The following is a 23,046-nucleotide window of genomic DNA, read 5'->3' as shown; positions in this document are numbered from 1 at the left end:
TGGTCTGTAGCTTTCCCAATAGCAGGGGCAGCTAGCCAGGTGGCCTCCACCTTAGAGCAAGCCCTCATCCAGGACATCGTTTGGTCTAAGAAACTGTTTTTGCAGGAACACAGGGTGCCGTTACGACTGCTGCTGTTGAAGTGCTTTGGAGCAATGTGCAACTTGGATGCTGCGGTTATCTCAACGCTTGTAAACTCTGTGCTGCCGATGGAGCTGGCCCGTGACATGCAGACTCACACACAAGGTAAGCTGGAGCCAATGGGCTGCCCCAGTACCCCCACCCTCAGAGGTATGTCTTTCCAGTAGACTGTTTACAGCACTGGTGTCCTGTCACTGCCTGCCTGTTCCACGTGCCCAGCGCTCCAGGAAGAAATGCGTGTGTTCTTCAAGTTATTCTCGGATTATCACAGGCGTAAGTGGAGAATGCATGGGAGGAAGGGGATGTTTCAGCCCAGTGGTGCAAGGTGCTTTAGCTCTTTGCCTTTATTCATCTATATCGCTTCTTGTCTTAAAGCACATTTTGAGCTGTTCAGATATGTTTCTTACTGCTGACAGAAGACATCTGCAGATCTCAAGGAAGATCTCTGCAGCCTCTTATAGGCAGTTTTTCTCTGTGCTCTACGCCAGGTCTTGGAGGTGTTTCTTGCTGATAGATGAGAAGTGTACTGGTTAAAAGGAAATGACCTTCCCTCTGCCAGTGTACCGCAGGGGGTGATAACGCTAGAGCTGTTAACAAAATTGTGGTCATGGTCAGTAAGCATCCTCCACTCGGTATGGAGCTCTTTTTTCCAACCAGTTGCACTTCTAGAAGCCGAAGATGAGGAATGGACGTAATCCCCTCTCAGCCCACCAGCTTCAGCATTGCTTCTGTGCCTGACTAGTGTTCAGCCCAGCTTTCAGTGCAAGGTGGGGAAGGGTCAGCCTTTCTTGTCAGCATGGGCAGCTGTGGCGTTAGTTTAGTCACTGTGGCTTTCCTTTCTTCCTGGCTTTAAGATTGTGGAAAGCTGATTGCAAACAGCAGTAACCTTACATTAGTCGCTTCTCATCTGGTAACGTGGCCTCTCCCAGGGGTGCCTCACATGAACGTGTTCTGCTTTGCTATTGGGCTAAGCTGCAAGCACGTGTGGTCAGGTTACTGTGACTTGCTTGTCCCCCGACAGTTTTTCCCTGGCTCCTTGTGGGAGCACACACCTGCAGGGCTCTGGGGGGCACCTTGCAACAAGTTTTCTGCTTAAGATCAGGCTCTGGGTCTGACCTGCTGCGTGCTGAGGAGGGAGGGATGGTGGTGTGTCCGGCAGCTATCTTTGCAGCAGTGTAAGGAAGCTCCCTGCCCTGGAAGGCAGGGAGCCAGAGCCTCCTGGATCGGTTTGTGGCTTGGCTCTGGCCAGGGTGAAGTAGGGTGAGAAGGGGGTGAGGAATGCCTTATTCCTCCCCTTGAGCTGCATGGACACACTGCTGGACAGCCTGGCTTTGCGTGCCCAGTTTCTGCTTTCCACAGCTCTGCCCTCGCTTTCCTTCTACTTCGTGCTCCTACTCTTTGGTAACATAATTGTCTAAACTATCTAACAGGAACCCCCTTCCTGCCCTTCGAGGTCCATGGGAAGACTTGATGGTGGTGGTGGGGCCAGATTTTGCTAGTAGTGTCCCCCAGAGATCCTGCTTAGCCCGGTACCCGTTACCTCATAGCAGCCAGGAGCAGATGCTGAGGGAAGAGCGTAAGAACAAGATGAACATGCAGTAAGGCTCCCCTGGCATTACTTTTCCAACCCCTCATCTGTGCGTGACCCTGGGCAGTCATACCTTTGCTTTCCCTTTTGAAATCAGCCCATAGGCCACCAGTAACAACAGTGGCCGTTTTTCTTTAAAAGGATGCTGAAAATCTGTTGTTTTGTTTTAATCTTGGCCCACAATTAAAGTAGCTGTTGTGTGACCTTGTGCATCAAACCAAAAGAGTCCCAGTATTCGGAGTCTCGCTGCTGTTCCCCATTGGCTTGCTGTGAAGGTCACTGAGTCATGGAGAAGCGTAACCTGGTGATGGGACTGTGTAGGGATTAATGTGTCTGCTCAGGACAGGGACCGTCCCATCCATTTCACTTGAGCCAAGTAAATTTCCACGAACGCTGCCTTAGATGTCCGTAATACAAGTCCCCAGCACCCTACTCCAGACAGTGCCAAACCACCTGTGCTGTGGACAGGACCAGTGGGGCTAATTGGGTATCTGGATTGGGGCATGGGGGGATGAAAATTGAGCCTATTGCAGAAGGCTTTGCACTCACCTTTGCTTAGCTGCTCTGAAACGTAAACATTTGAAAGGCAGGGTGGTATGGAGCAATTGAAAAATACTGTTTCAGCTCAGGGCAGCACAAATTACATTGGGTTAGTGTGGAGAGGGACTGAGATCATTTCGCTTAAACTGGCTAAGCTTTCTCTTTGTGTTACCACAGTCTAGCAATCATATGCCGTGAACTTAACACGCTGTTAGTGTTTTATCTGGGTATGCATGAGAAACCTGCTCTAGGCTGAGATTTTTCTGCCTGAAAGGCAAATAACACTTGGTGATGGGACTATGACTGTGCTACTGTGACAAGGTCACTCCTGATCTTGTGCTGCTGAAAAATAAACTTTCTCTTGCCTCCATCACTAATTCATGAAGTTTGTCTCCAGGTGGATGTTTTCTGTGCCATGCTCAGACTGGCTGCAGTCTCCCACTTTGTCCTCCCAGCTGCCTTCGCAGGGCGAGCTGATCCTGGGCTGTTGCAGATCCCCTTGCTGCTCCCTGCCTGGCGGCAACGTAGGTACTAGGGAGCTTTCCTGGGGCTGCACAGCCCTGAGTAGCATGGCTAACTCAGCCTCTTCCTCGTGGTGGAGCATCGAGCTCTGGTGCAGGCGACTTCTGTGCACCTTTGCTGATCTCCACGTAGACTAAGCGTTATCCATCTTGACGTGTGCCCAACTCTCCATGTCTCTTCCCCTAGCATTTCTGGTTGAATCAGGCCTGTCTCCCAGCAAGTGTTATACTCTGCTTTGGGGACCTGAAAAGCTCTGCAGTGGAGGTGGGTAAAAAGTGACCTGAGCGTTTCTCACATCTGCTACATCCTCTGCACTTCCAACCTGCAGCCATGCAGCATCCCTTCTCTCCTTAGTTTTGTCTCAAGGTGAGATGCTTTCTGCCCTCTTTGCTCTAGTACTTAGACAATACAGTCAAAGGGTGAAAAGCTGCTCTTCCTGCTCTTTCTTTGCTGATAGACCATCTTTAGTTATGGGAGCCGCCCAAATTGGTGTCCAGATCCTGTGCTGCCTTCCTTGTGCTAAGCAAGGGCAGACACTTGTCATAGGAATGTCATCTGTGGAGCATTCAGTCCCCTTGGCCTTAGCAGCAGAGTTACAGAGAAGTAACCATCCTTGCCCTGGACTTATCTGCCCTTCAGAGGTGTTTGAAGTCATTAGCAGTTCCCTCCTACCATTCTGGTCTTTTCGTGTCATGCCACCAAATGACAAGCAGTACCTTGCGTGAAAACATGACCTTGAATCCTGCAGTGACTTGAGCTTATTTTGGTACTAGAAGCTGGGGAATAGCAGCTGATCCGTGACATACCGTGGAATAGCTAATCCCTTCTGCAGATGGCAGGGGCCAGAGCAATCGGTGCCAGCACTAAGCACCTAGGGACTGTTGAACTGGCTGCAGAAACTCTGTGGGGTCCCTCCGGGCTTGTTACAGGAGAACACTTGAGGCTGAAGCTGTGTGCGTGGATTGTGGGTGCCTTTGATGAGGAGGCACTTTACCCTGGGATTGATGCAGGCGTGTTGGCTGCTGTCCAGTTCTTCTGCCAGATGCTTGGGTTTTATTGCTTCTGGACAGCCACTTCCCTCTGATGCGGCTGGCTTGCACATCTATCAGTGTGTTAGAAGAGCTTATAATAAGACACAGCAAGGCAGAATTAGTCAGAACAATTCCAAAGAAAACAGACGGGGATAATCCACTCTGTAATCGCAGCTCTCCCCTGTTGCAGTTCAGTGTACGGTACAAGTCAGCTGTCAGGCTCTTTTTGCTTGAGTTGTAGGCAGTTGTCTCCGCTCCCAGTGCCATGATCTCGCACTGCTGTATTTAGAGGTGGAAAGCAAAGTTTCTGAAGGCCTCTGAGAAATTCCTGTCATATATAATATCAGCTTTCTTACCAGTACCTCAGCAAGCTTCAGAAATACAGGCCAGTGGGCAAACAGCCTCATCTCCTCTGCCCTTCATAGCCCTTTGAGTGATTCTTATCAGTCTGATGTCAGCAGAGTCTCTCTGGTGGGCTGCCATTGTGTATTCCTTCAGAAGAATTGTATTAATGCTATTTATTTTCTTGCAGGCACTAGTACCACTCTGAAAGGGGGGAAAAAAGCTGTGCTTTGAATGGCAATTACTCTGTGCTTCAGCATGATGCTAACATGCTGAAGGACACAGCCAAGGGGGAAATCTTGCTGCAGTAGGAACACGCCAAAAACTTGCAGTCTGTGCTGAGTGAGTGCGCTGGGTTGATCTGGATTTGCTCCCAGTTCAGCTTTCTGACTCCGCTTTTCAGCTTTTCAGTATCCTTTGACTTTAGGCAAATCTGGCAAGATTTGCCATCTAGTAGTGGAGTTTGCTGTCACCCAAGATGAATGGACGTTAGTTCATAGCAGATGGGCCAAGGACATGTTAAACTACCCTCCCCCATCCCATGTCTAATTAATCTCTTCCTCCATATTTGCTACAACCACATGTTTATCACTGGCTTTTAGCTTTCTGATCATTATTTCATTACTCCTGATGTGATGAGAGAGAATGTTTAGTTTGTGAAAGCCTTATTAGGAACATGGGAACAGCAGGCCCCTATATCTACCTATTGCAGCATCCTGCATCTGATAGTCAGCTCCAGATGCCTTGGAGAAAAGTATGAAGAAATCATGTAGCGAACAATTATGAAAGAACATAGCCAGACAAGAGGTTTTTTCCCCAACTGTAGGTGGTTGGTGGTTGGTTATGCCTGGAAGCATTTCTTACCTGTCTGCTCTAACTGTGCATGTTCCCATTACCTGAATGCACATCAGATTCTTTTTCTGTTACAGTGAGCTTTGGCATCACTGACACCTTCTAGCTGAGAGCTCCTTATATAAGTAGGAATTGTATTTAAGTCATTAAATATCCTCCCCAGCTTTTATATTGCGAGTAAACAGCAGGTTCCGGTTTTCTTTTGCTGCCACATGGTCTAGACTGCTCTCATAGAAACTCTTAATCTTGTTAATGCTGTAGTATCCCTGGTGAAGCACCAAATGATCTAAACACATCTTTACTCAAGGTTTTCGCTAGTTGACAACTTACGCGTCTTGTGGAGCTTTGACAAAGTCTGCATGTACTTTGCTTATAGAGGCCTTGCTTACAGAGCTGACTTTTCAGGGGTATTAGGCTGGAATGATTCTCTAGCCTGTTTTCCCTCATGCTAACAGTAAACCTGTGAGCTGCCAAGTGATGCCAGTCCTTTGGCCAAAACCAGGAGTATCCAGTAACAGCGAAGGCAGCAGTCTGTGCAGTCTAAAGCAAACTGGAGGGCACAGGTGCTTAGAGATGGATTGATATATGCAAAGAGAAGTGCAATGTCTTAAAGGATTGGCAAGGGAATTGGAGCAAGCAGATGTCTTGCTGGGAAGCAGTATTGTAGGGAGAAGCACCATACATTGAAGGGAAATGCATGTATTTTTTAATTAGTTTAAAAGTACTGTTTTGGTGAATCTTTATAAACAAACCGTCAGTTTTATTGTAACAAGTGCCCTGTGCTCTTTCAGGCAGATGTAACTGAACTTTATTTAGCCTGTGTGTGTGGTGCCTTGCTTTATAAAATTAATACTTATTTTCCTATAATCTTCAGACTCACTGAACTGGATGGAGGCTGCTTGTTATTATAACACAGATCCTGTTCTGTGACTTTTTCTCTGTGAATATCTGCTGAGGTGTATCCATTAATTCAGGAAAGGCAGCGCTGTGGTTCTGTGGAGTATTCACATATAGCTGCTGCCAGCGAAAATTGTGTTGGACTAGCAGGCAGTGGGACATATTAATGCAGAAGACACGTGTGGCCTGGGAAGTGGGCAGATGCACAGCTGGAGTCATGAACAGTGATCTGATCTCCCCGGAGACTTTCTGTACCTCTAGGCAGAGCTGATGTAGCAAAAGTAGAACAGTGCAGAGATGGTAACAAGCAGCATAGCTGTCCGGGGGTGGTATTAGTTGGAACAGGCACTATTTCAAGGTGGCCAGATGGATGTTTTTTCTGGGTTCGGTAATTACATAACTATGGGATGTGTCCTGGGACTGTGCAGGGGAGGTTTTTAATTAGTCACACCAAGTTTGCCAGATCCTCCTAAGTGGAGGGGAAAAAAATGAGAATTTTTGTTGTGATTATCCTCAAATCAATTTGGAAACACATGGTGCAGAAGGCATGAGTTTAAAGAGTGGGGGGAAAACACCCTTATGGGTCAGTAAATACAGGACTGAAGAGCAGTCTAATAGGTGTTAAGTATCTTGACTTAACTGTGTGACTTTCCAGCTATCACTGGGGGATAGAGTTTTGCAGCCTTAGAAGAATTAATGGCTGGACCTCTCTGTTTATCTTGCAGATCATCAAAAGATGTGCTATTCTGCACTGGTGCTGGCAATGATATTCTCCATGGGGGAGCCACTGCCATATCATCACTACGGTGAGCAGCAAAGGCTTGGCAGGATGGGAGAGCTGCTGGTGGGACCCGTTAGGTTTGTAGACAGGCAGTGGGGAGAGGAGCTTTCCTGGGGGCCAGGGTGGGATGGCTGGGGGAGCCCAGCACAAGCAAGGCAAGAGTAGGGTCCACTCTTTACCAGTAGAGCCTGGCTGCTGCAATACTGAGCCGAAGATGCTACACTTTCAGAAAGAGCAACACAAATCTGTGTTGGAACAGCAGAGGATAGATGCCATGCTGCAAAAGAAGCTGCTGCGCCTGAGCTGCGTGCTTGTCGCAAATATTTTGTTTTACCCCTGCCCTGCATTGAAATGTGCACCTCTTATTTACCTCAGAGATGTTCTGTCTGCTGACGAGACCGAGAGCCCGTATCGCTCCGTGAAAGCCCTCTTAAGCTATCAGGTGCATAATATGGCCTGTTCCTGCTCTCACTTTTGACAGGATGGTGCAGCCCTATGTATTTCAAGCTCTTAGTGAAAGTGGAGAGTATTGCAATCAACAGGGAGGTGCAAATGTGCCAGAGCTGCTTGTTTCATCCTTTGTCCTTTCATTCTACCTTCAGCTGGAAAGCAATCTCTGCCTGCTTTTTTCTCCTGTCCATGTTGTCTTCCCAGTATTTGGGAAGCTCAGTATCTGAGCTAAGTTTTCCTAGAAACGCAGTAGAGGATTTTATAAGCGTCTCCTCTGCAGCTTCACTTACCTTCCTGATAAACATATGCAAGATTTAAGCTGGTACAGCAGGGACCAAGGAGTGAATCTCCTCATCTCTCACTGTCTCTCCTCATGTAACCCTGGCAATTATTTCCTGCAGGAGGACTTATTTGCGTGGGCTCCTGAGCTTTCCTAATAGCAAAATTGAAAAATGAGTTATTACTAATGATCTGGATGATTATTTGTTTTAAAATAGATGGATTAAACCCGTGGTCAAGAATATAAATCTCTTCCTACCTGAAGTCTTCACTGGTGGTGGTGCTGGAACAGCAGCTAGAGCAGGATTTGGGATTTTATTTACTCCAGAAAAAATCACCAATGGGGGACCTACTTCGAGCATTTCTCTGAACTGTGGATAGTTCTCTGAGCCATTTGTCTCTTGCACAAAGACACTTCAGTTGTTCGTCTAGTCCACTTGCAGGGAGGTTAATTCCCTGGTGGCTGAAACTGGCACTCCACTAACGGTTTTTAAGCATAAAAGCAGAGGAAAGTGGCTTGCTTGGTCCATTGGTTTGTTCTCGCTGTGCTGTAAACACTCCTCTTTCTTCACATGCAGAGCATCTCAACTCACAGTTTGTGCAGTTCCTGCTGGATGTGATCGAGGATGGGCTGCCCTCAGACACCACCGACCAGCTGCCCGACTTATTTGTCAACGTCCTTCTGGCTTTCAACCTCCACATTCCAGGTCGGTGTGGTGCTGCTCTTCCTTGGCAGGATTTCAGTGCTCTGGAGCGGGAGGGCATGAAGAATGGGCATACAGGATCTCACTGGGACCTTGAGGGTGCTGTGATAACTTGTCCACTTTTCTTACGTTCTGGCAATATGCTGTGTTTGTCCCAAAGCTTCTGCTTGCCTGAATATTGGACAAAACTCTAAAGGGAGAAAATAGCCAGAGACCTCATGTCCAACCAACTGACCCATTGAGGCACAGCACCTCAGTGAAGCCCAGTGGATTTCTCTTCACATTTGCACTCTGCTGTACCAAAGCAATTGCTGGACTGTGCTTGCAGAGCAGGCATGGGGGTTAACTCTAGGCCCAGCTGATCTGGAAGAGAAAATGCTTCAGTGAGCATTTCTCAGTATCAGTCAGAAAGACAAGTCCTGCCTTCTGTAGCTCTTGACAAACCTTCTGCTTACCCAGCTGCTCCTCTTGAACCTCATTCGATGCCCATGTGTTGGGGACAGGCTCTTCAACCTTAGCCTCCGCTGCGCTCTCTCCTGCCTTCCCTCATTCTCTATCTTCCCATCCCTGCTGAGCTCCTTAAGAATAGCAAAACATCTGGTCTCCAGGAAGGGAATTCGCCCTCTCCCTGCCAGGGCTGCCCGGGAGTTTTGAAGCCTGTTGTTGGAAGATGGGAGAGTAGTGCTACGTCCTGTTAAGAGAGGCCACTTCTTAATCTTGGATGTGTTTGCAAACTCTCCCGTTGCTCCAACTGTCGTTAGTTAATTACTTCCTCTTGTTCTGCTGGATGCCTTTATTCTTGGCGTTGGGAGAGAGGGGAGGATAAAGCAGCAAGGAGTGTCCAGTAACTCGCTGTTACTTTTAAGTTGTGCTTCATTAACGTTTATGTGAAAGTTTCTAATTTAATGTGAAAGTTGATTGCATGGAGACTGATTAAGTATAGTCTCTGCTGCTTTCATTCATTACCTTTTCTCACTATTACCATACACTTGCTGGCTGCAGTAATTAGGCAACAGTGCATGACAGGCAGTGTGTTTCTGGGGGATTATGGCACACCTGGGGTGCAGCTGAAAGCAGCGACTTATTTTCTGATGCTAAGAAATTGTTGAATTATGTTCAGGTTCCCTATTAGCTAGTTGAATTTTTATTCCTCTCTCTACCAAATCTATTTATCTTGCAGTTCAATGGTGCAGCATTACTTCAAAAACTCTCCTAAAAACTATTATTATATTGATGCCTTTCAATGTGAAGGATCCTAAAGAGCTTCACAGCCTATGAAATATTATAGGGTCACTAACTATGACAGAGAAATAGCCACACTTTGCTGTTTGGATGCTTCCAAGTGTGCACACATACACACATGTATGCATGCGCATAGAGTCTGCTAGGATGAACATATTTTAGTTACAAGAAATCACCCTCAAAACAGATGAGGGAACATTTTGTAGAAGAAATTCTTCAGCACCTCCTTTTGCACTGCCTACTGCTGGGAAGAAGTACTGTTCCCTTCTGGTGTGTTCTTGGAAGCTGGCCTTATTTCTTATAAGAGCTTGCAAGGTGATAAATTCCAGTGGGCCACTGCTGGTATGAAGATACTAGACAGGAGCCCTTGGTTTCTCAGAGCTGGAAGTCATGTTTCAGAATATAAAGCCCTTGTAAGGTAATGCAGAGTCTCCTTTGGCTTGCTGGGTGGTGCCCCCATATGAACCAGATGCATGTAGAAAGCATGAAGTCCTAAGTGTTTAATGCACTGTTTCCAAACTTGTTTCACTTTCCGTATCCTTTCCTCTCCCTGCCTCCCCTGTCTTTGGGGCTGAAACTCTTCTGAGCACTCTTAGACTGTGATGCCCCAAAGCTCCCCAGAGCAATGGTGTGAAATAGGAGCCTGCACTTTTTCTATTACTGTGATCTTCAGCAAACAACAGGATCTGCTGAGCAGGTTTCTTCCCTTAGTTCCAGAACACAGTGTGATCATGACGACAATAAGCAAGCACTCGAACGTCAAGACTTTCACGGAAAAGCTACTGCTGCTGCTGAACAGGGGAGGTGAGTTTTTGCGGCATTATTACCTTCCGAGCAGGGGGTGCAACTCAGTGACCGAGCACTAAGAGACGAGCCTGGCAGTCTTGAAGGGGTGCGATACGTCAGGGCTGCAGCCAGCCGAGGAGCTCTCGTCAGGCCCCTCGTCACGTCAGCCCAGTCTCACAGTGTGGCGACCTGCAATGTAGGCGAGCTCTTGCCTGCGAGGGAAGCTGGTTTGGTCCCACGCCACTTCTGTTCTTGGACAAGCAGGGCTCCATCAGCGCCGGCCACAAACCCTGTCTGCCACCTGTGCTGGCCATCGGCTGCTCTGGCAGCCAGAACCAGAGGGAGTTCTTGCCTTGAGAAATGCCGCTTCGAGAGAAACTTCCCATTCCAAAATTGCCAGCAGAGGGTTAGCTTTGTGCCCGCTCCAGGCGTAGAGCGAAATCCGCTGTATGTGTAGAGCTTTTGCAAAGCAGACTGTGCTGCTGCGCTGGAGCACTGTGCAGGCAGAGCAGTGCCAGGTATTTCTGCGTGTGCTGCGTGCCACTATTGTGCTTTCCAATACCTTCTGGAGCACGGGGGCCTAGCTGCCTTGGATTTGTTTTGTTGATTTGCTGATAAATAACCCATCCTGTGATGCTTGCAGCTCTTGTTACTCTGGCTTTAGTTCTCTTTGGGGTTGCAAATCACTGTCTCCACACTCTGTCAGCTTGAGGGCAGCCCACATCTCGGTGCTCTTCTGTCTGGCCTCCTCCCAAAGCCTTTGTTTAGCCCTTCGCTGCCAGATTCCCTACAGGGATCACCTTACTGTGAGGGGCTGGGGGAAGAAAGAGGGGGGACCACAACCTAATGAAGGCACTTCTCCTGTGCCCTCCTTCCTGACAACTGTTGGGGGCCCTGCAGTGTCCCAGAGCCCCTCCTGGGGTCTGCAGGGACATCTTTTGGAAAAGAGCAGAATGTAGTGTCCAATTTAAACCTGGAGGTGTTTCTTTTCTTGCTTCTGGGACATTACTAGCCTGGTCTCCATGGTGAAAGCTCATTTCTGGTACAGGCTCTGCTGGACTGGTGGGCCGTTCAGAGGGGTCATTGGACCAGACTTAATAAACCATGGGGAAAATGAATGGTAGCTGTTGAGCAAGGAGGGGAGGCACTGGGAGGCGATGTGCTAATGAGCTTTCACCTGGGATGTTAGGTGAAACACAAACAATGATTAATGCTAATGCTAATGAGTTTGGTCTCGGCTTGGTGCCCTGCAGAGCTGCCATCCTGATTATGCAGCTTCATGCAAGGCACTCTAGCAGCATCCACGAAAGATAGCCACAGGCAGGGAGCAGCTGGCCAAGGTCAGGGCAGCATCCCCTCCAAAACCTCTGTAGCCTAATGAAGGGATTTGTGCCGAAGATGGCGGAGACGGGCAATGGGGAGTGTGGGGCTTAACGCAGTCTCTCTGTCACCCGCAGATGATCCAGTTTGTATCTTCAAGCATCAGCCTCAGCCACCGCACTCAGTGCTGAAGTTTCTGCAGGACATCTTTGCCAGCAAGGATACTGCCAGCATCTTCTACCACACGGACATGATGGTCCTGATAGACATCCTGGTGCGGCAGATCGCTGATCTCTCCCCTGGAGACAAGGTGCTCACAGGAACCCCTGGGCTCAATGAGGCTCTGAAAAGGAGCAATCCCCAAAGTAACCTGGCCCTCCGTGGGGCCTGCTTGGTGCAGGCAAGACTGGAGTCTGGGCTGGGCAGAACATTTCTGGGTGCCCAAATCTACCTTGGGGGATGAGGAGGAAGGGGGGATTTATCCTGCCTTGGCACACAGCAGTAGAGAAGTGTGTTTGGAGAAAGATCTGCCAGGCTTCTGGTGGTCTGCTCCCTTCTCTCCAGGGACCTTTGGGAAAAGGGCCACTCCGTGAGTGGCAGAAGTAGAGGGGGATCTGTTGGTTTTGGTGCTGCAAGGGGCAGGGGAAGCGCTTATGTGTGAGAGTGGGTAAAGAAGAGTATTAGCTGCTTTGGGAAAAGTGCAGTATTCCATAGCTGCTAATGAGTCTTAAGGAAAAGCAGGTGCCTTTGGAGTTGTTCTCTGGCTGGTCGCGCAGCAGCAGCTGTTCCCCTGCTCATGCTGTAATGGAGGCTGGCATGCTTGTTTATCTCACTTTAAATCTTTCATTGTGCTCTGTGTTTTTTCTCCCCTCCCACTTGGCAGCTGAGGATGGAGTATCTGTCTCTGATGCACGCCATCATCCGCTCCACGCCGTATCTGCAGCACCAGCACCGCCTCTCTGACCTGCAGGGCATCTTGCAGCGCATCCTAGGAGAGGAGGAGGAGGGGCAGCAGTGCCAGATGGACAAACTGATCATCTTGGAAATTTATAAAGAGTTTCCAGAAATCTCTCCGGGTACCAGCTAACCGCTCCTTGGCTTGGACTGGAGCTTGAACCACTTGGATCAAAGACGTCTCTTGTTGACACTTTCTCCCCCATTCCCTTCCAGTACAGCTCATACCTTATATTCCTCCGTGCGAGGCCTAAGGTTCGGACCGAGTGTTCACGGCCCTTTAGAAACACCAGCGGCAGGAGGGGCATGGGGTGCCCCCGGGGCCCGGTGCTCTGGGGACGTTAGCGCTGGGCAGAGCGGGGTTGGGTGCTAGCTCGAGGCTTGCATACGAGACGTGGGACGGGAGGGTATTTAACCAGCTGGTGTTGACAGAAGGGCAGAGAGCTTGCGAGGGACTTGGCAGTCGGGATGGCTGGGTGCATTCAGCTGGGCTGGTGTCCTGAGGTCCTGGAGCGAAAGGCCTTTGCCTTAGGGTATCACTTCTTTTCCATGTGCATCTCTCCCTGCAGTGACCAAGTGGAGTCCGCTGGTGCTTGGAAGAAGCTTTTGTAACATCTGTTTTGTTTTCTGCTGCTAGTGCCAATGTGCTGCAGCCCTGCCAAGGGAGGTAGCTCGCTCGCTGTCTAACGCCTTGCCTGGTGAGCCTTTCGCGCCCTCCTGGCTCTCAGCTTCGATTCTGGGTTACAGTCCGCCTAGGGTCTTAGAGGTCTTATCGCAGCAGCTGCTTTCTTCAATCTGCTTTCTGTAGTGACGTTTAAATCTGAATTTCTCGCACACTCCGGCAGCCTAGAACTAACATTTGCCGGGGTGATGCAGCTCTCTCTTAGGAAGCCTTCGGCCCGGATGCAATGCAAAGACGTGTCCTGCCACGTGAAAGCTGCAGCTTGCCGCCTCTCTAGCAGCGTTGCCCCGGGGCCCGGAGCAGAGGGGTTGTCTGTGGGCAGGGGCTCTCTGTTTGTAAAGCGTGTGGATTTCTCGCCTTGAGCTTCGTAGTGGCTCTGCCTCGCTGTCCTTCCTCTCCACGTGGCAGTGCTCAGAGGCAGCCTGAGCCTGGTGTCCAGTAGCTCTGTTGTGACTATGCACGAGTGTGGGGAACCATTTATATTTCTTCTAGGTTTCTAGCAAACAGGATTAACCTGTTTCCTTGTTACAGATACAGTCACAAACTAACGTGGATCAATTAGATATTCATGTGCGCAGTCTGGTCACTCCCTGTCCCCAGCTGTTCCTTTGCAGTATCCTGTGTAGGAGCCATTGGAAAGTGGAACTGGAAATACTGGAAACAGTGGGCACGGCTTGAGGAAATGACACCTGAGCTCTGCCCTGCAGGCCTGGGCTCTGGGGCAGCGATGCTCATGAATGGAGGGGATTGGCCTGGCAGCCGGGGGGGGTGAGGACGCCCCCAGGTCAGCCCAGGAACCCCTAAAGCTTAATAACCACCCTCGTAGAAAAACCTATTTTTTCCCTGTAAAAATGTATGAATGTCAAAAGGGATCCTGTATTTTCTTAAACACTAAGTGTAACATGCAGAGGAATAAAAACGTCTTAAACTGGGCTTCTGTGAACGTAGTCGTGCCTGCCCCATCCTGTCGTGCGGGGACCGAAGGGCTGGGGGTTGGCTGGGCGCCTGCTGCCTGCGAAGGCAAAGCGCCGGGCGCAGATCCTCGAACGGCAGCTACAGCCTCAGCTTTCCCACGCGTGGGCCTGCCGCCCCAGCTCCTAGCGCTGAGTTTCCCACCATATCGCTGGAAGACAACGAGATGAAGGGTTTAGCAGAGCCGGACTCCGGAGCATTTCACTTCCCACTCCGCGCGCGCAGCCTCAGCTGGCTCCCAGCAAAGCTGCCGAGCCGGCGAGCCCGCACTGCAAGGATTTAATGGTCTGTATCGAGTGCTAATGAATCACATTTTGGCTGCGGATGTTAGATGTGTGCCTGTTCCCAAGCCGCAGCCCTGCGCACGCTGCTTTGGGGGCTGCCTTGGCTGGCAGCGGGGGGTGGGAGGGCAGCGGCTTGTTAAAGCCCCCTCTCAGCTCCAGGTGCGCAGGGAGGACAGCGGGCAAATCTGCGTCTGCTCCTCGCTGCGTGTCAGGAGGAGCTGGCCACGTGGTGCCAAACATCAGGGCTGTGGCAAACGCAGCTGCCTGCAGAAATACCCCTGGGTCCCAACGTGACATCCTAGCTCCCTTTGCCGGTGCCTCCGGTGTTCCTGCCTTGTGGCCTCTCGGTGTGACGATATGCCAGCACAGTGGCTCTTGGGCTTCTGGGTGCTCTGAGCTTCCTGGATCTTCCTGGCTTCCCCAAACCTGCCTCCGGCACCCCACGGGTGCGTGGGGCCAGGGAGGAGGTGTTTTGGGAGCTGGAGGGTGGCTCTCCTGATGCTTCTCCCTGCAAAGAGAGCAGCGCTTGCTGCTTCTGCTGGACTTGGGGGCTGGCATGGGGGGGGGGCAGCGCACCTTCACGGTCCCAGTCAGGGGTAGCTTGCCAGTTGAGGGTTCGCGTTGCAGCGCGGGGCCCGCGGCAGGCTGGTGAGCGGATCCCATCCGCACCACTGCCACGGCGTTGCTGCAGCCACGGGGCAGGAGGAGCGCGGGAGCAGCCTGCTGGGGGGCCCGGGGGGGGGGGAACCACCCTTAGCACGCTTGCAGGGAATCAAACAGCATCACCTCTGTAAACTCATTATGCCCGAGCCTGTTCAGCAGTTGCCGCTCTGAGCGCGGGTGACAGGCGCAGATAACACGCTTGTGTTTTCATCAGACATAATGGGCCATTATTAGCCCAGTATCTCCTCGTATCAGCGTGCTTTTATTGCCGTGCAGCCCTGACGGGTGTTGGGGGGCTGGCGCAGGGGAAGCGATACGCTATCTGTGACCTGCGCCTTTGTTTTATTGTCTGGAATGATTCAATTACAATTATTTTGTGGCAGTAATACCCCGATGATTTCCTTATCCTCCCCTGAGCCATCAGCTGGATAATTAGAACAAATAAACTTGAAAGCCTTCATAATTTTTTTAAAGCGTCACCTCTCTACCGGTTGGGTTTCTTGATGGCAAATCCCGTGTTTAAAGAGGGGATGTGCAATCAAGCCAGTGGTGGAGGCTCCTGTTAAGTTGGCACGTTCCCGTCACCCCTGGGTCTTTATGCTGCCTGCCCTTTATTGTGAGCGACGGATGTTTCGCGGGTGCATTGGCCCTGTGTGTGCCGTGGTTTCTGCTGGAAGCCCCTTTGCCAGCGGAGCAGAAATTGCAGCGCCTTGTCTTTGGTGGTCCGATATTAGCCTGCAAGCCGGGACTCGCGTTTCCCCAAAGTAGGTCACGGCACTGGCTGTTATTGAGCAGCCGCGCCGCGAGCAGGGTCAGGGACTGCTCTGCCCGCTGTTGTTACGCTAATAGCGCCCGGAGGGCTCGGACGCGTCTCCGTCTCCGGCAGGGCCCGGCAGCAGCGTGTGCGGGGGCCTGCGAGGGGAGCGTAAATCACCGTGGGGCCCTGCACGCCGCAGGCTGGCGGGGCTTCATCCTGGTGAGCGCTGCTGCTGGTCTGGCCGAGCCAGAGGCGTTTCGTGGTGGCTCAGGAGTTAACAGTCGCAGATTACCCATCTTTGGGAATCCTACAGAGTTTATAAATTAACGCGCCAGGTTCTTTAGAGGCTTAGAGATCCACACCCGCCAGATGTCAGCTCTCAGCATTGCATAAGCACCATACCTACTTCTCGATGGCGTGTGCCAAGCTGCGCTGGCCACCGCTTTGGGGGCCACCTGGTATTTTCCGTGGTGGTCCAGAGTTGTGTGCTCAGCCCAGGCTGGTTCCTGGGGCAGAGGGGGTGGCTGTGAGCCTGGTGTGCTCTGCCCTGCCGTGCTGCTGCCCGGGTGGTGGCCAGGCCCCACTTCTGCACAGGCAACAGTGGTGGGAGGGACGTGGTGGCCCAATGTAGTGGCCACCGGCCACAAGATGGTGTGGGTGGTTTGGGGACTGCCAGATGTGTTTCCGCACTTGGGCTCTGTTTGCCTGGTGCTCACCCAGGGGGGAGCTTGCTGGCAATCAAACCCCAAATGAGTGGGCAGTGTGCACTCTTCCCACCCCCTCGTTTACATTAATGATAATTGATACGGGAACACCTGCCACCATCAGGGGAACTGAGGCTGGGGGAGAGCTGGTGGCAGTCATGCTTGGCAGCGGAGTGCAGGAACTCAGGGTGTTGGGTGGAAACAGGACCAGGTTTGACACCAGGATTCAGGCTGGTGCGGTGGTGGCACGTGGGATGCCGTGGCCCGGTCTGGGTCCAGCACGGAGGCATCTGCTGCACCAGTGGTGGCTGGACCTCCTTGGGGTGCCCAGGCACGCTGTGCCCAGGCATCAGCGCGCCTCCTCCAACCCCCTCTCGCCGCGCAGCCACTCAAACAAGCATTGAAGCGTGTGAACGACTCCCACGGCGTTTGGTGCGAGGGCTGAGCGGGCAAAGGAGCCCGGTCTCCGGCATCAGTCTGGTCCTGCTGCCCCACATCATTAACTTGTGCATCTTTCTGGGAGCCGTTCAGCCCAAGACGGCTTCTTAGGACTGCAAAGCAGGCGCCTGGCCTCATCGCGGCGATGGTGTCGGGAGCACCCGCAGCCTCCCACCCCGAACCGGCTCTTGCAGCCCGGCCACGGGGACACGCACAGAGGCACCTGCTGCTCTGTCCTTCCTTGTACTCCCTCGCCCTTTCCTATCCCACCTCGAATCCCCCCCATCCCCCTGCAATATACTTTACTTTCTCCTTGCCCAGATGCCGTGCCCTGGACTCCCTCTTCTTCGCTAGGACGCGGCCGACGGCGCTGCTTCTCCCACCACAGAGCACCGGGCGCTAATGAGGATGTAAAACCCTGTTATTCCTAAGCCTATTACAAGCTTCAGTGGATTAGACGGCAATATTAGTTGATTGAGATCAAACCAACAGCTAAGTTGCTAGGCTGATGTGCTAATAAACCGTCCCGATGAAAGGGCCCCAAACCGAATTTTGCTTGGAAAACAGGATTTTTTCCCACCAGATGTTGAAAAAAACCCTGCAACTTTCTCCCTGGTGTTTATTTCTTCCCCTGCAGGTGGGGTTTCTGTGGGTCTGCTTCAGTGCACAAGAGTGGGTCAGGGAAACCCCCACCACGCGCACAGAGGAGCCGAGAGGCCATGGCTGCAACCCCGTGGCGGGTCACTGGCACCACCTGGGAGATCTTCCTCCCCATGGCACAGGGAAAGGGGATCTGGCCACTGGAGAAGCTCTTTCTCATGCAGGGGGAAAATCCATTCTTGAAAACGCCCAACACAGAGTCGCAGACACTTGCTGATGGCCCCAGCCGGGTTCAGAGGGCTCTTGAGGGCTGCAAAACTTGCATGGGAAGCATCTCCTAGAAAACCATCTGTCACAAGGGCAGCTTTTCCATCTTGCTCCTTTAAACACCTCCTACATCCTACAGCAGCGCTGCCTTAAGCCCTTTAGCCCTTGAAACGCTCCCAGCGGGCTCAGCTATGAGCTGGTTCTCCCTGGGCTCTGCCTGCTGCTGCCGGGGCTCCCGGCTCCCAAGGCTCTTGTATTCCCTAGAGCATCACCCCTGGCTCGCGTGCCCTCCGTCTCTGCCAACTGGAGGGCCTGGGGGGTCTTGCAGCCTCTCCTGCCTCCTCCTTTCTGTGACCGGCAGAGCAGCAAAGCATGGTGGACAGTCATCGTCCAGGGAGGTGGCACGAGGACTGCGTTGTCGCTCGGCACGCGGGCAGTGCTGCGGTGGAGCGTCCAGGCTGCGAGCGGGGGCTCACGCTGGGGACAGGCATGCAGGGACAGGGGCAGCCCATGGGACAAGCTCTCCTCTCAGCTGGGAGGCTCCGAGGCTCCAGCCGAGGCGAGCCCTGTGCGGCTGTGCTGTTTATGGAGGTGCTGAAGCTGTCTGTCCCCATGGTGATGGCTATCCGTGCCATATAACGGGATTCTGCAGGTAGGTGGGATCACCGCCGGATTTCGATGCGGAGAAGTAAATGAAAAGCAATGTCAATTAAGCAGGCCCAAAGCCATTGAGCTCCATCTCCTTCGCACAAGCAGCTGGGGGCTGGGGGCACCTCTGTTCTCCCTGGGCCCGGGGCCGAGGTGGCGGGGAAGGGGAAGGGGAAGAGAAGGGGAAGGGGTGGCCGCCTCCATTGTGCCGCGGAGGACAATGGGGAGGACAGCGGGGCGGCCGGGCGCTCGCCCCAGCCCTGCTACTCAATCATGGCCGCACACTCCCGTCAGCCAGCTGAGCACCGGCCTGTGCCATCACGTGCCAGGCGAGGGGGGGCCGGGCCGTACCACTGGAAGCCATCGCTGGCACCGGCACGGCCCTGTCGGCTGGACAGAGCCACGGGCCTGGCGAGGCCTTGCCCCGCGCAGGCGTCACCCCAGGCCACTGCCGCCGCTCGCTGGTTCCCAGCTGCGCTCGGGGCGGTGTCGTGCCATGCCGCACCCCAGCAGGGCCTGCGGACCCGGAGCCTCGGTCCTGCGTGGGCTGGGGAAGAAGCCACATCCCTGGGGAGAGCCGCCACGGCCGCCCCTCGGGGGCTTCGGGCACCTCGCCGTCATATTCAGGGTGTTTGGGACGGGTGAGGCCATGGGGAGCGGGGGGCAGGAGAGGCGAGGAGAGGGGCCGCGGCTCCCCCGGCCTCCCCGAGTGCCCCGGGGCTGCTCGTGGCCGCATCCGCAGAGCGCGCGGCTCCTCTGCCCCGCGCCATGGCGGGCACCGCGGCAGGGCCGGGCCCCCACACGAAGGCAGGGGCCCCCACACGAGGGCCGGACCCCACACGAGGACCGGGCCTCCCCCTGCGCAGGGCCGGCGCTCCCCGTCCTCCCCCCGCGGCGGCCCGGAGCTGGGGGGCCGGGCGGGCGGGGGGGCGGAGCCGGGGCGCTGGCGGCGGCGGCGGCGGTGGCGGCGGCGGCGGTGCCCGCCCTCAAGATGGCGGCGGGGGCGCGGCGCGGCGCGGGGGCGGGGCGGCGGGAGCCATGTTGGGGCTGCGGGAGGAGCCGGCGCCGCCAGGGCCGGCAGCGGCGCGGGGGGCGGCCATCGCCGCCGCCGGGCGGGGGCAGGGCAGCGGCGGGGGCGGCGCCGAGCCCAGCCGCCGTGCGCCCGGCGCGGGCGGCGCCCGCCGAGGCACCATGGCGGAGGAGCCGCCGGCCGCCCCGAGCCGCTGCCGCCGCCGCCACCGCCACCGGGGGCTGCCGCTGCTGCTGCCGCTGCTGCTCCCTTTGTTCCCCCCCGGGCTGGGGGCCGCCGCGCCGCCGCCGCCGCCGGGCTGGGGGCCGCCGGCCCGCGGGGGCTGCCCCGCCGCCGCGCCCTGCTGGGCGACAGCCGCCCCCCCGGCGCTGCCCGCGCCGCTGCGCCGCCGCACCCCGGTGCGCTGCCCGCCCCGCGCCGCCCCCCCGGGGCTGGGACCGGGGCCGGGGCCGGGGCCCGGCGGGCGCGGGCGGCGGGCGGCCCCCAACCGGCACCCGCTGTTCCCGCAGTACAACTACCAGGCGGAGGTGGCGGAGAACCAGCCGGCGGGCACGGCGGTGGTGGCGGTGGCGGCCCAGGACCCCGACGGCGGCGAGGCGGGGCGGCTGGTGTACTCCATGGACGCGCTGATGAACAGCCGCTCGCGGGAGCTCTTCAGCATCGACCCGCGCGCCGGGCTCATCACCACCACGCAGGCCCTCGACCGCGAGAGCATGGAGCTGCACTATTTCCGCGTGACGGCCGCCGACCACGGGGCACCCCGGCTCTCGGCCACCACCATGGTGGCCATCGCCGTGGTCGACCGCAACGATCACGACCCCGTCTTCGAGCAGAGCGAGTACCGGGAGACCATCCGGGAGAACGTGGAGGAAGGCTACCCCATCCTGCAGCTGCGGGCCACCGACGTCGACTCGCCGCCCAACGCCAACATCCGGTACCGCTTCGTCAACGAGCGGGCCGCCCACGCCGTCTTCGAGATCGACCCCCGCTCCGGCCTCATCACCACCAGCGGGCCGGTGGACCGGGAGAAGATGGAGAGGTATTCCTTGGTGGTGGAGGCCAACGATCAGGGGAGGGAGCCGGGGCCGCGGTCTGCCACCGTCAAGGTCTACATCACGGTCCTCGACGAGAATGACAACACCCCGCAGTTCAGTGAGAAGCGCTACATAGTCCAGGTGAGGGAGGACATACGGCCCCACACGGAAATCCTGCGCGTCACCGCCACGGACTTGGACAAGGACAACAACGCACTGGTCCACTACAACATCATCAGCGGGAACAGCCGGGGCCAGTTCTCCATCGACAGTGTCACCGGGGAGATACAGGTGGTGGCCCCACTGGATTTCGAGGTGGAGCGTGAGTATGCCCTGAGGATCCGGGCTCAGGATGCGGGCCGCCCTCCCCTGTCAAATAACACCGGCATGGCCAGCATCCAAGTGGTGGACATCAACGACCATGCCCCCATCTTTGTCAGCACCCCTTTCCAAATCTCCGTCCTGGAGAACGCCCCCCTCGGCCACTCTGTCATCCACATCCAGGCTGTGGACGCGGACTATGGCGAGAACTCGCGCCTGGAGTACAAATTGACGGGAGTTTCAGCCGACACTCCCTTTGTGGTGAACAGTGCCACAGGGTGGATCACGGTCAGCGGGCCTTTGGACCGGGAGCTGGTAGAGCACTATTTTTTTGGGGTGGAGGCTCGGGATCATGGCTCTCCGTCTTTATCCGCCTCCGCCAGTGTCACCATCACTGTCATGGATGTCAATGACAACCGCCCCGAATTCACCCAGAAGGAGTACTTCATCCGCCTGAATGAGGATGCGGCTGTGGGGACCAGTGTCCTCAGTGTCACGGCAATCGATCGGGATGTGAACAGTGCCATCACCTACCAGATCACGGGAGGCAACACGCGGAACCGCTTCTCCATCAGCACGCAGGGTGGGGTGGGGCTCATCACTCTCTCCCTGCCACTGGACTACAAGCAGGAAAGGCGCTACGTGCTCACTGTGACGGCCTCTGACCGCACCCTGCGGGACAACTGCCATGTTCACATCAACATCACTGATGCCAACACTCACAGGCCCGTGTTCCAGAGTGCCCACTACTCTGTGAGCATCAATGAGGACCGGCCTGTGGGCAGTACTGTGGTGGTAATCAGTGCCACGGATGATGACGTGGGGGAAAACGCCCGCATCACATACTACCTCGAGGACAATGTCCCTCAGTTTCGCATTGATCCAGACACTGGGGCCATCACTTTGCAGGCAGAACTGGACTATGAGGACCAGGTCACCTACACGTTGGCTATCACGGCCAAGGACAATGGGATCCCCCAGAAAGCAGACACCACCTATGTTGAAATCATGGTGAACGATGTGAATGACAACGCCCCCCAGTTCGTCAGCACTCACTACCAAGGTGTGATCTCCGAGGACGCACCTCCCTTCACCAGCGTGCTCCAGATCTCTGCCACCGACCGGGATGCCCACACCAATGGGCGGGTGCAGTACACTTTCCAGAACGGGGAGGATGGGGATGGAGACTTCACCATAGAGCCCACCTCTGGGATCATTCGCACTGTCCGCAGGCTGGACCGCGAGAATGTCCCTGTCTACGAGTTGACTGCGTATGCTGTGGACAGAGGCATCCCTCCTCAACGAACGCCTGTCCATATTCAGGTTACCATTCAGGATGTGAATGACAACGCCCCCGTCTTCCCTGCAGAAGAGTTTGAGGTCTTGGTGAAGGAGAACAGTATTGTAGGCTCTGTTGTGGCCCAAATCACAGCAGTCGACCCGGATGAGGGACCCAATGCCCAGATCATGTACCAAATTGTGGAAGGCAATATCCCTGAGATATTCCAGATGGACATCTTTTCTGGGGAGCTCACAGCCTTGATAGACCTGGATTATGAGACAAAACCTGAGTACGTGATTGTAGTACAGGCCACCTCTGCCCCTTTGGTCAGCAGGGCCACTGTCCACATCAAACTCATTGACCAAAACGACAACAGCCCTGTTCTCAAGAACTTCCAGATCTTGTTTAATAACTACGTGTCCAATAAATCCAACACCTTCCCCTCTGGGGTCATAGGGAAGGTCCCGGCTTATGACCCAGATGTGTCTGACCGCCTCTTCTACACGTTTGAACGGGGAAACGAGCTGCACTTGTTGATTGTAAATCAATCGAGCGGGGAGCTGAGGCTGAGCCGTAAATTGGACAACAATCGTCCACTTGTGGCCTCCATGCTGGTGACTGTCACAGGTAGGGTGCGAAAAATTTTAAAATGCCTGCACTAGTGTGATACCTTCTGGGGGCTTTGCATGGTTCTCCTCAGGGAGCCCATTCAGCATCTCAGGGGGGTTAGGGACTAGCAACAACATTTGGATTCGGAGATGCTTCAAATCAGGAAATATTGGATGGTCTGGGAGTTGTAGAAGTGGGGGGGTGCGCTCTAGGAGAGCGTTTTGTAAGGGGACTGAGGTTGGTGGTGGTCTGTAAGAACAAAGCATCGTTATTCAGCTACAAGGATTGTCTGTAGCTGCTAGTGAGACACCTTTGGAGGTGCTGTCGC

The 23,046-nt window shown here is 54.3% G+C and overlaps 2 protein-coding genes across 4 annotated transcripts in view; both read left to right on the top strand.

Annotated features, from left to right (window-relative positions):
* The window catches only part of NCKIPSD (NCK interacting protein with SH3 domain), a 59,803-nt gene extending 45,762 nt beyond the window's left edge, over positions 1-14,041 (top strand). For all 3 annotated transcript variants that reach the window (XM_067303715.1, XM_067303713.1, XM_067303714.1), the window contains exons 8-13: positions 106-244; positions 6,637-6,717; positions 8,000-8,128; positions 10,079-10,171; positions 11,611-11,783; positions 12,357-14,041. In XM_067303715.1, the coding sequence (XP_067159816.1) occupies positions 106-244; positions 6,637-6,717; positions 8,000-8,128; positions 10,079-10,171; positions 11,611-11,783; positions 12,357-12,560 (819 nt within the window). In that variant the 3' untranslated portion in view covers positions 12,561-14,041. The remainder of the gene's footprint in view (positions 1-105; positions 245-6,636; positions 6,718-7,999; positions 8,129-10,078; positions 10,172-11,610; positions 11,784-12,356) is intronic.
* Positions 14,042-19,997: 5,956 nt separating this feature from the next.
* CELSR3 (cadherin EGF LAG seven-pass G-type receptor 3) overlaps positions 19,998-23,046 on the top strand; it is a 46,410-nt gene continuing 43,361 nt past the window's right edge. Inside the window, exon 1 of the mRNA XM_067303638.1 lies at positions 19,998-22,736. Coding sequence (XP_067159739.1) covers positions 20,090-22,736 — 2,647 coding nt within the window. The 5' untranslated portion in view covers positions 19,998-20,089. The remainder of the gene's footprint in view (positions 22,737-23,046) is intronic.

The sequence above is a fragment of the Apteryx mantelli genome, chromosome 12 (genome assembly GCF_036417845.1).
Source record: "Apteryx mantelli isolate bAptMan1 chromosome 12, bAptMan1.hap1, whole genome shotgun sequence".
NCBI classification, from domain to species: domain Eukaryota; kingdom Metazoa; phylum Chordata; class Aves; order Apterygiformes; family Apterygidae; genus Apteryx; species Apteryx mantelli.
This window is presented reverse-complemented; position numbering and strand designations above follow the sequence as displayed.